Genomic DNA, 12,764 nt, shown 5'->3' on the forward strand with positions numbered 1-12,764 from the left:
AGATTATACTATTTACTAGTGCCTTTTGATGTGAAATAAACTGTTTACCAGTATTCCTCTTAATCTGGCACTTACTTGTACAAAAACTCTCATTACAAACACCACGGACGTACTGCCATTACCGACAGAAGACATTATGGACCTACTGGAGCTCTGCCTTACCTCGACTTACTTCCAGTACAAAGGTACACACTACAAACAATTACATAGAACAGCAATGGGCTCACCCGTTTCTGTTGTAGTTCCTGAAATTGTAATGCAATCTGTAGAGGAACGGGCGCTCACGACTTACAAACATGCACTACCTTTTTGGTTCCGCTACGTATGCAAAAGATTAGAAAGAATTGTATTGGCTAGTAAATCTTTGATATTTGGCGCATGCAAATATATTTTAATGTTATAAGGATGATTTGCTTTTAACATCTAACTAATAATTGATATTAAAAGTCAAATTTAACAGGTAAATTTCCCAAATTTAACTAGACAACAGAGATGGAAATTTCTACAGAGGCAAGTAGAAGCAATATGGAAACAACAGCTGAGAGCTCTGATAAATCTGTGCATTATTATAATAAGAAATCAAACTCATACAGCAGTCAAGCAGAAGCTATGTCATTTTTTGAAGAAGGAAATTTAAGTATGAATAATGGTGATTATGGAACAGCAATTGAAAACTACAAAAGATGTTTGGAAAATGCCGACAAGGATAACGTGAAAATGATGGTTTATTTTTGTCTTGGTAATGCTTACACCCTCTGTGATAATTGGGAGGAAGGATTGAACAGTTTTAATGATTGTTTAAAGTTTTCGTCTAAAGTTGAAAGTGAATATTTTGAACATCAACTATACCTTGGCATGGGGAGTGTTCATTCTAACATGAAAAGATTGGAGGACGCCATGAAGAAAGATGAAATGGAATGTCTCTGCCATATTGCATTGGGAGGATTGAATAAGTTGCTTAAAAATTATGAGCAATCTTTGGAGCATTATAGAAAAGGATTCTCTCTTATTATTGAATCTCAACAGCAGCAACATGAACAGCATCATCGATCGCGACGACCAAGAAAAGTTGGTGGTATCAACGTTAGTAAAGATTTCGTGAACCTTAACATGAAGAACTTGTCACTTGTTACTTCAGCTGGAATTGTGAATAGAGTGTTAGCTGTTTTATGGGAATTAGCGGAATTGTTTGATAAACTTGAGCAATGGGGAGATGCAGCATTTGTATATGAAACATATCTGGATATGATCACAAAAGATGAAGATATAGAAAAACAAGCGAACGTCATGAAGCGTCTGGTGCAAATATACGATGAAGAAGAGCGTTATTACTTAAGAAATTCGATGGAAGCCAAGTTACAAGAAATCATTAAGAAAAAGAACGAAAAAGGTAGAGAGTTTACACTAATGAGAAAGCTTTTTAGTAATCTGTTCATTGATTGTTTCCGTTTTACTTAACCTTAATTTTATACTTTTATCATTTTATTAATTGTTGTCATCAGAGTGGGAATACATTGGTGGATCTGTTATACATAAAGAATTGTTCTTAAAATTGATTAAGTATAGACGAAATCCCAATGTCGAGGTCAAGCATGTAGACAATGTACGTGTGATAATCTCTGACGAGTTTTGCATCGGTAGAGGAAGTGATGGAACCCGTGTTTATCTGGGACTGAAAAAGGATGGTTACGGCAAAGCAGTAAAACGAATACGTCGAGATAACTGCATCACGATTGCCAAGAAAGAAAAGGAAATGTTGAGCGAATTCAACGCAAAGGAGTCGAAATTTGTTGTGAAATATTACTACTTAGAAGAGGACACTGAAACAGACTATGTCTATTTGATACTAGACCTATGTGAGGAATCGTTGGAGAGGTTTGTGGCATCTTCTACATTGCAGGATCTTCAAAAATCTCTTCCCGAAATTCTCAGACAAGTGTTAAAAGGATTAGCTGATCTTCACTGCGGCCCATGTCCTATTCTTCTTCGGGATTTAAAGCCTTCCAATGTTCTCCGAGACACACATGGTAAATTTCTGATTGCTGACTTTGGTATAAGTCGAAAATTGAAGGGTGGCCTTAAGACATATCATACTAGCTCTAAAAAGGGAACTCAGGATTAGATTGCTCCTGAATCATATTGTAAAGATGAAGATTCAGTTGATACATCACGTTACAAAAAAGAGTCAGATGTAATGGTAGGTGTAGAAATTTATCCTTTAGTAAATGACACATAAATTAAATTCTTGACAATATATTCACGCTATTCTGTTTGATCGATTTAGAACGCAGGAATGTTGGCTTATTATGTTGCAACAAAAGGGAAGCATCCTTTTGGAACTGAAGACTGTAGACTACAAAACTTGTTACATGGAAATCATGTTGGCTTGAACGAAATAAAGGATGCTGCTTTCCTAGACCTTTTGTTATGGATGCTACAACTAAAACCAGAAAACAGGCCATCAGCCAACGATGCGCTAAAACATCCTTATCTACAATCCGATGAGGAGAAGTTTGACATGCTGTGTAACGTTGGGAATCAACCAGAGATAAAACTATCGAAAGGTCAGAATTCGCATGTTCGTAAGCAGTTGGATTGTCATTCAAAATGGATGGAGCTTATCGACGATGAAGTATTAGAAGATTTCACAACTTTTGAAAAGAATGGCAAAAAGAAAACTTTGACTTACGAGCCTACATGGGCAAGGTGTTTAAGATTCATTAGAAACGTGAATGAGCATTGGAAAGATAAATCTCGTACACATCTGTTGCGTTATGTCAAGGAAGAGAAATATGTAGATTATTTCTTGCAACGTTTTCCTGAACTGCCTCTTTTGGTGCACAAAATCATAAGGTCAACTGACTGGAAAACAAGACCTGTTCTCAAGAAACATTTTACCTGTAAGCCATAAAAATATTTTTCCTTTTTCAAAGACATTACTGAATTAGGCTTCCATGATGATATAAATATCCCTGATTTAATTTTGATGCTCACTCAATCTTTTACGGTAAATTAAAATATTTTGCTATAAAAAAATTGTTTTCTTACTCTGCCAACTCTCTTTTTTGGTTGTATTTTTATTTAGTGTGTTTTTAACACTCTATAATGTTTTCTCTCTGGACTTTCTACACTTTAAGCTGTACATAATAGTGACAATACCGTTGTGAACATTTTTCAGATACTGTGGATCATGTGAAAATTGAAGAAGTTAGTGGAAAGAAAAGCAAAGACGTCATGAACAATCTCGATCTTGACGGTAAATAAAGTTACAACAAACTAATCCTTATTGGAAGTTAATCACTCTCAAAATATAACTCTTGTCTACGACTTAGCATATATTATTTTAGGAATTGGTAAATGATGTAAATTGATGAGAATCCACTTTGTAACAGTAAATAAAAGTCGATTATTCTAATATAAAAGGGTTACCGTATTCCTCTAATACACGTCTAGCCTCACTTACGCGTTTCCGTCTGGTGAACGCCCCTTCCAAATGTGGTTTTTATTAGAGTAATTCCATGAAAACAAGAAAATATAAAATATTCAACAATCCTATAGATAAATAGGCAACAAATGTTTGTTTGGAGAATTTTATATGGTGCCTTCCTGATGTCCATCTAGTCATTTTATTTTTTATACTAGCAAGAGTCGTTTAGGTTAGTCCTGTTTTTATGAGCTTCGTGCAAAGGTCTGAATTTAAGAGTGAGTAGCAATCTTGGTTTTTACGAGTGACTTTCATTCGTTATGAAGGTTGAATTACTTTTCAAGATAGAGAAAACTATCAAAAGGTGTCGTAGTGTTAGCGATAGGCAAAAGTTAAAACTTGCCAAAAAAAGTTAAGATTTTTTGTTTATGTCTAAGCGACAAACAAATAATGATTTATCCTTCTTTCGAATAACATTTTTCTTGATAAAATCAATAAAAGCTATATTGTTGAATTCAACTTAAACCTAGAACCCTTCACTTGCATCTGTTGCACTTTCTATTTTTTTTTAGTCAAATTGATTTTATTACGGTCTGGTACTAATGATAGTGGTCGAAATTAACGTTTATGAAAAGTAGCTAATAACTTTTCGTTTAGTTACAAAAACTAGTCTTAGTTTTTGTTTTTCCATTTTGCAAAACAATGCCCTCATGATATGAGTAAAAGACCTGGGTGAGATTTCCCGTATAAGAGCTTTTTAGAGCCATTCTTATCAGAACTCATTGTTTAAATAAGTGGTCGTAATATGTTTATTTTTTGTTTTTGTAAGTTTTTTTTTACAAATTTTATCTGCTATCTGAATCGTTGGTGCAATAGGGAAACTCGAGCACTGCTATTTATTTATTATTTGACTATTCAGCTACAATATATTACTCTCTCTACAAATGGAATACTTTTACTTCTATTAAGAATTGCAGCTGCATGAATGGAAATACAATGATAAATCGACAAAACATAAAGAATTGTTTTTAAAATTAATTGAGTATGGGAAAGACCCTAATGTTGAGGTTAAACAAGTGGACGATGTACGTGTAATTTTCTCAGAAGAGTTTTTACTTCGCAAAGGAAGTGATGGAACCCGTGTTTATCTTGGACTGGTAAAGGATGGTTAGGTAAAGCAGTGAAACGAATTCTTTGTGATACTTATTTGGCATTGCATGAAGAAAAATTTTTTAATGAAATCAATGCTAAGAAGTCGGATTATGTGCTAAATTATTATTGCTCGAGACAAGATACAAGAACAGAATATGTCCATTTGATTCTCGATCTATGTGAAGAATCGTTGGAGCGTTTTGTGCTATCCGAATCAAATAGTTTAGATTATCTTCAAAAATCCCTTCCCAACTTTTTCAAGCAAATATTGAACGGCTTAGTTGATCTTCACAGTGATCCACGCTCCATTCTTCATCGAGATTTAAAACCTTCCAATGTTCTCCGAGACACACAAGGCAAATTTTTTAAATCCGATTTTGGTATTCGTCGAATTATGAAGAATGACTCTCAGACATATGTAAGCGATGCTAATAGGGGAACTCCGCATTGGATTGCCCCTGAATCTTATATTGTTGATAAAAAATTATTTGATATAGCGCGTTACAAAACAAAGTCCGATGTAATGGTAGGTATTGGGTTGTTGCTATTTGCAAATTGTACGTAAATTTAATTTTTACATTTTACGTACTCTGTTATGTTTAATTTATTTTAGAATGCAGGAATGGTTGCTTACTTTGTTGCAACAAAAGGAAAACATCCTTTTGGTACTAATGAGTGCATACTTAAAAATTTGTTGAATGGAAAACCTGTTGGCTTGAAGAAAATCAGTAATGTTGAACTAAATGATCTTCTTTCATGGATGCTACAACATAAACCCGAACTCAGGCCATCTGCAAAGGAGGCGTTAAAACACCCTTATCTACTATCTGATGAAAAAAAGTTTGACTTGCTGTGTGAAGTTGGAAATCAACCGGAGATAAAGATACCGAATTTAGATCATCCTCTCAGCTCAGATGTCAATGAGCAGTTAAATGGGTTAAAAAATTGGAAGGATCGTATTGATCTTGAAGTTTTCAGTGATTTCAATGTGGGACACTACGATGCTACATGGTTAGGTTGCTTGAAATTTATACAAAATGTTTACCAGCAATGGAAGGATGAGCATCGTACAAAACCGTCACCATATATCAAGGAAGGCATCTATAAAGAGTATTTTTTACAGCTTTCTCTTCTGGTGCACAAAATCATGAGGTTAAACGAATGGATCTCAAGAGCTGATATGGAAAAACGTGTTCCTTGTAAGTTACAGCCATAGAAATAATTCTTCAGCTTTAATGATATCGCTAAATTATATGCATTTTCCTTTGGTAACTTTGGAACATAATAGGGTTTTTTACTAGTTTGCAAAAACAATTTTTTCTCGGGAATCGTAAAAATACTCTCTTTCCTTATAAATTCTTTGCATTGTTTGTCCGGAGCACTTGTGGCGCTTCTGTTTCTCTGGTTCAAAAAATACAAAGTATAGCATATGCGGGCGAGAAATCTGTTTAGGTTTTTTTATGCAATTGATTTATGTAAATAGCAATTCCTTGATTCATGTGTAATTTTGTCACGCACGTGATCTCGCGTGACTTTCACGTATGTAATATGAGTCAAAAATATAAAACTGTTAAAGGTTAAGACTATACATACTTGAAGTCACACGTGATCTTGCGCGTGACAAACAATTCACATGAATATAACATCCAGTTTAAGTAATAAATGAAGACGGATGATCAAAAAAACGAAAAGCTTGATTCAACGTATGAGAAGGAAATCATATTTCTAGCTATACTTATACACAGAAGAAGTTTTGACTGACGCTAACTTTTGATGACTCTCTAAAAACTGTGCTCTAACTATTGCGATTACGAAAAATGATCTCAAGTATCAAGTTTATAGCTATCAACGATCCATTCTTAATCAAACTGCTGCCGCACGCTCCTATAACTTTGCCTTGATAAGAAACTACTCATTTTGATGTCAGATGAGAATACATTACTCAAATTGTTCACCAAATGAATACCTTCATACGTAAAAATTTAGTGCACACACATTTAAAGGCAAACTAGCTTAGCGATGGTTGATTCGCCTGCATGATGATCGCTTTTGCGACTGCTAAAGCTCCCTAATGTCTCGAGTCGGCGAGTCCATATCAACATGAAGAAAACTCGGTAAAATGATGTATATTTGTGTATATTATATTCCGCAAACGTGAATTGTCTGCTGACAATACCATTCAGTGTATTGTAAGATTGTAAGATATTTGAAAGAATGTTTTATGCAGTGCGGTGTTTGAAATTAAATTAAATTGTAAGATATTGTCAGCACACGCGAAACAAAGATACACCCAGGATACTGTCCGCAGGGGGGGAACCTAGGGTATGTCAAATCAGTCATGTGACTGATGTTTATAGTTCAAAAATTATTTATCAAATTTCATGATTACAATTTTTTTTGATCGTTAAATTTTCGTTCTGTAATCGTTTGGATTTCATCGTCAAAATTCTGTTTTATGTAGGAAAACTTATACAAATACCACCTTAGCAAACAGATCAGTAGATAAAAACATATTTAGAATTACATTAACTGGCTGACAGATAAGCGGGATGTCTCGACTGGTTCGACCGATAACGGAGTTTAAGAACAATTATTTAAGTCATTCCATTGGTCAATAGCCAGATCAGTGGACCATCTGGAATAATCTCGACCGTTAAGCAGGGTGGCCGGACCGATAAGGGAGTCCAATTGCTATCGTGTAATTGGTTCGTTTAAATTTTTGTCTTACTGTGATTGGTTTGACCATTGAGTTCTATAATAACTGGAGCGGCTAAGTGGACTGGGATCTGACGCCAAAACATGGAGGCCAATGGACCTATTTCCGCTGAAATGATCGCTTTTCAGAAAAATTATATTATTTTCTTGTTACTTATATGTAATGCATGCCATATTGAAGCATTTAAGATTCAATGATGAACTTAAGCTTTATTTTTGAGGCGAAAGCTGTATTAGTCAATCAAATTTTGAACTCACATGGCTATTAGGAAACACATAAAAAAGAGAAAAAGAAGAGAAGTATTAAATTCACAATTGTGTATTCATGTATTCAAGTGTTATAAACACTATTGTAATTTAAGTGTTTTAATTATTTGCATTTTTGTCATTTCACAATCATTACAACGAAATCAAATATGCTACAACTTGACAAGTATTTGATGTAGTTCTTGTTCAGAAGACCACAAAAATCTCAAAGGTTCTCATGATTTGTATACAATATTTTTTTCATTATTCATTTACGAAACGCGAGATGCATGTACAAAAACAAATCCTACAATTGTTGTGAAAAAGGCCATCACATGAAAGAAAGCAAAAAACTAATGAGAATAAATGAGCTAACATTTCTCTCGTGATCCGTTGAGATAAAATTTGATACATTTTATTTCGTGCATACTACACACTTTGATATCGACGCGCACATCTGCATTCACATGTGGCCAACAAATAGCTCGTTCGTCAATAGTTAAAAAAGGCATCCGTCGTAGAAGCCGACAACTGGCAACCACAGTAGACTCGCTTTTATGAAATTTATGTTTTTAAAGTGATTTTTCATCATAAAATTGCTTGCTAAATATGCGAAAAACACGTACTTTTTCAGAGTAAAATTTTGATAAGTTGTCTTAGTATCAATTATCAATTTTCTCAAATGTGGTAAGAAAAAAGTGCGCACGGGAAATTTCAACTTTTATTTCTCTTAAACTAAGACAAAAAGGAAAAACTTTACTATGGGATATGCATGAATCAGGACAAAATTTACTTTTTGCATATTCATCTATGTCATCATTCGCTCAGCTTTAAAGTGACGCATCAAATTTAACAATGGGTATTTTTTCTAAGATTTCGATGCAGCCCCCGCATTTATTGTCATGGGAGTAGTCTATAGCAACCTTATTAAAGAACATATCAGTAATGAATACTTTGAAAAACTGAAAGAATCAGCCAGAGAGGGATATGCAGTCTTAACGGTAAGTAACTCGCTTAAAAAATTTCGTCAGAATTTTTATTAACTGCATTAACATTATGATTATTTTTATCACCTCAGAATGGTGACACTGCTGTTGATGCTGTAGAAAAGGCAGTTAGTATTTTAGAGAGCAGTGACTTATTCATGATAGGTCGTGGATCTCCATTGAACAGTGAAGGAGAAGTTGAATGTGATGCAATGATTATGGAGGGACACACTTTACAAACAGGTTAAAATCCATTTGCGATATTTTAACTTTGAATTTTTTTAATAACAAATAAAACCAGAATGTATTTCCAGCTGCATCTTCATTAGAAATTGGCAAACATAATACATGCTGTTTACAATTTGTACGAAGCAAATCTCATGATGTCACTCGAGAATAAACTTGGTACTCTTAAAATTGTGAGTAATCAGTGTAAAAAGCTTTTTAACTCTTTTCCGTTTACTGTAGGTGCTGTAATTTCTGGTCGAAATTTCAAAAATCCAGTTTGTCTTGCTCGAAAAATAATGGAACAAACACCACATTGTGCTCTCAGTGGTGATGGTGCTCTGAAATTTGCTTTGAGTAAAGGTTTTCCTTGTTGCTCGCCAAATGAATTGATAAATAAACAAAAACGTCTTCCTCCTGAATATTTCATGGCATATGTTGATTTTTTTTGCGACGGAAGACCTTTTCCTGATATCTCCCCTGATATTTCTCTTGAAGAAGGTTTCAATGGCGATACTGCATTTGCTGTTGCAATTGATAGAAATGGCCGTTTGGCATGTGCCACGTCAACTGGTAATGAATAAATATACAGGTCATATTTATAGTCATACATAAATTCAGTTCTATATTGTCATCTATATGTTATCATATACATAATTAATCATTATTTTAGGAGGTATGCCCGGCAAACTTAAAGGTCGTGTTAGTGACACTGCATTAGTTGGTTGTGGTGGATATGCAAATTATAAAGGAGCAGCTGCAGCAACTGGTCATGGAGAGAAATTGATACAATTGAACTTTACAAGACAAGTTGTATTTAACATGGAATCAGGAAGTGCCCAAGTAATGCAAAATATTCAAAATTTTTTCATTGTTTCGATGTATTGTATTTTATGTACTATTGACTTTTTTTGTGTAAGGTTATGAAACTTATGACGTGGACAAAAATTGTGTGATTTATCAAGTCCATTCAATTTTATCAACCGATACGTTCAACTTATTTAATTATATGATTTAGTCAAGTTTTTTTTCAGCACTTTTCTTGACACAAACTCAAGTCGCTTTACATTCGAAAATTTACTGATTTTTCTCACCCCCATGCAAATAGACTTCGTTTTGTTGTAAGGACCATGCCTCAACTGTTAATCCTTAAGAAATCAACTTATAGATAAAAGGATATCAAACCCAAACTCAATCATGTTTTTGTTTAAGAAAATCTTGCTGTCGATTAATACGTGTACACGGCAGAACATTTGATTCACTGAACATGAAATCTCAAGCTCTACTCTAAATTAAAAACATATTTTCCCAACTCTTTTGTCGCTTCTCAAATCTCAACGAAATTCCTGTAACAAACAATCTCTCTTTTTTTAACATTTTAAGCCTTAAAAATATCTTTGTGGATTTCTAACATTTCTACCACAGTGTTCAAAGACTGGTCAACTGCTGTTTTTTTTTTGATATCGTGATAAAACACCGTCCAATAAGAAATTTATAAAATTAAACTTCAACAACACAGTTTTAACTAATACCCATATTCCCTTTTTTGTTTTAACTTTTATTTTTTTTTTCATAAAAGGAAGCTGTACAGGATGCTGTGAATTTAGCTCAAGAAACATTAAGAGGACGCCCAGGAGGAATTGCCATTGACAGTCATGGAAATATTGGAAAGGCATTTAAAAATGACCTCATGCCTTGGGTTAGCATCAAAAATGATGAAATGAAATTTGGGTTGGAAAGGGATGAAGAAGGAAACTATCCTTTTGAATTGATTGAAAACAATGGCGTTGTATAGTTTATGATTTATACCTGAATTAATATTCATTCACAATCATGCACTGTTGAACTTTAGCATTTGAAACTAAATATTCACAATTTACACAAACAAATAAACAATAAAACAATCATAATCATTTATACACGTACATAATTATCGTACGTAAGTACAGTACTCTGCTGCATCGGTTAGTCATATCATATTTTCCTTCATTGTTGAACTATAATATTTGAAACAATGCATTTTTAATTATTCACATGATACAAGAAAATCACTGTTGATTAAATTTCTTCACTTCAAATATTGTCTGAACAGGAAAGTGTTTTTTTTCTTGTGTTTATGGATCACTCCAGCTTAGAAAAGTTTCTTTAAAAGTCAGTGTTACTCAAGCTAAATAAGTCGATCACCTTCCAATATTTTATCTCCTGGTTTACAGTTCACTTTTTTAATTCGGCCAGATTTCTAAACGCATAAACTTTTTTGCATTTTCATAGTTTCAACACAGACCTCTTGACCTTCAGCTACCTGAGAAAGTGAAGTTTTTAGAATATCCTCACCAAGTAATTGCACTACAATTGATTTCAATTTTTAAAACTACCTCTTGTCCTGGTTCTCATGTAACTGAGATCACTGTGCCTGGCATTGGTGAATCCAAAAATGGAGTCAAATCCTCCTGAAAATGAAAATTTACAAAAAACTTAGAAAAAGAATATTTTACTCTTTAAGTACTCGGGAAATTGATACTATTATCTTTAGTTTAATTCAATAAAAGGGAAAACGTATAAAATTGAAGGTATAAATAGCTATGTGAACCATAAAATCGATACCTTTGGTTTTTCTTTCATATTTCGTGAGTAATCATTCTGAGTTTCATTCATCACGATGACATCAAACTTACAATGGATGATAATAGGTTTGAAAATAATAATTAGAACTTTCGCTTAGCAAGACTCGCGTTAAAAAATACCATAAATTAAATTGATAGTTTTTATTCAACGTAATATCTTAATTTTGAAAGTCATTCATGCCTTTCATCCATAATGTTGAAGTTTGATATTTTGACCATTTCTTGACAAACTCTAAAAATTATTTCATTAGATGTAAACGATAAATTTACCTGCAAATTAATGCGACAACAAATTACCTGTACAAAGACTTTTTTCTCATTTATTGTTGCTTCTACAAGATTTGATGCAAGGTTAGACGAGGAATGGAATTTCACACAAGTTCCGTCGATATTCATCTGACATTTAAAGAACAAAAACATACATAAGACTAAACGTTTTCCCAAAAAAGTGCACAAAACAAGCAATTCCTTCGTGACAAATCATAAAATGCACATTGGAAGAAAACGTACCAGATAGCTATCAAAATAACGTTCACTTTGTATATCTCATCATTTACCAGCACAAAAAGCGTCCACCTGCTTTTGTCTGTAGAACCGAAATTATTCCTGATAAATAGAAAGTTGTAGGATATGTCAGAATGGTCGAAAATAACTTTTGAAACATATAATACACGATAAAACATGAAAGTTGGTTTAAATTATTTTTAGAATGTTATGTTGTTCTTCATATAAACTATAATGGATACCTTGTATGATTCAAAAAGTGTTTCTGTCTATTTTCACGAAGTATGAACAAATAACAAGCTGTGGCTGTCAATTCCTTCACTTCCTCACTGTTCAGCTGTTTTCCTGAAAAAAGTAAAACATACCTTTTTTTATGGCGAACGTATTGTTCACAGTGAACTCAATATTTAAAGAACTGGAATGATAACTGAAGCCAAAAATTGAAGCCTAAAAAATATTTGTCGTCATCATTCGTCATCACTCGTGTTTCTCGCGTGTTTATAAGCAATTTGTATTTTTTCGGATCCTAAATCTTAAGTTTGACCTCAGGTGATTTCATTTTACTAGTCATTCTTATCTTCACGAAGAAAATCTTTTGAATTATATTTATTTTAATTCTACATCATCCTCAGTGCAAAAGTATTATTACGTCGATCTGCTCTTAAGCTGGGGTTTTCCTTTAAAACATATCAAAGTGTTTAAGGATATTCAATTATTGATATCGAGATGACAACCATTTAGTATTTTAAGCACTATCAAATCGACGAAAATAACAATCGCTCTGTAAAAAGTATAAATGCGAGTAATAGACTCAATATTTTTTATAAAACTGGATATTCAAGTTTCTTTTTTCTTCGAAAAAACAGATCTTAAAATCTAGTGAAAGGA

The 12,764-nt window shown here is 33.4% G+C and overlaps 2 protein-coding genes and 1 long non-coding RNA gene across 3 annotated transcripts; 2 read left to right on the forward strand and 1 right to left on the reverse strand.

Moving 5' to 3' along the window:
• The first annotated feature begins 492 nt into the window (after positions 1–492).
• On the forward strand, positions 493–10,543 carry LOC124438734 (isoaspartyl peptidase/L-asparaginase-like). The gene is made up of 5 exons (XM_046988934.1): positions 493–1,083; positions 8,649–8,766; positions 8,992–9,321; positions 9,422–9,591; positions 10,328–10,543. The coding sequence occupies exons 1-5, from the start codon at positions 493–495 to the stop codon at positions 10,541–10,543; spliced, it is 1,425 nt and encodes a 474-aa protein (XP_046844890.1).
• LOC124438533 (probable LRR receptor-like serine/threonine-protein kinase RPK1) lies at positions 1,090–2,173 on the forward strand. Its single transcript, XM_046988702.1, has 2 exons — positions 1,090–1,390; positions 1,503–2,173. Exons 1-2 carry the CDS (start codon positions 1,111–1,113, stop codon positions 2,120–2,122), a joined length of 900 nt encoding a protein of 299 aa, XP_046844658.1. The 5' UTR covers positions 1,090–1,110; the 3' UTR covers positions 2,123–2,173.
• A 992-nt stretch (positions 10,544–11,535) lies between the features above and the next one.
• Positions 11,536–11,899, reverse strand: LOC124438544. Its single transcript, XR_006946128.1, has 3 exons — positions 11,883–11,899; positions 11,670–11,768; positions 11,536–11,604 (listed from the first exon to the last, which is right to left on the reverse strand). It is a non-coding gene; the product is annotated as an uncharacterized LOC124438544 (long non-coding RNA).
• Between the last annotated feature and the right edge of the window lie 865 nt (positions 11,900–12,764).

Source organism: Xenia sp. Carnegie-2017, unplaced genomic scaffold (genome assembly GCF_021976095.1).
Source record: "Xenia sp. Carnegie-2017 unplaced genomic scaffold, XeniaSp_v1 HiC_scaffold_19, whole genome shotgun sequence".
In the NCBI taxonomy this organism is placed as follows: Eukaryota; Metazoa; Cnidaria; class Anthozoa; order Malacalcyonacea; family Xeniidae; genus Xenia; species Xenia sp. Carnegie-2017.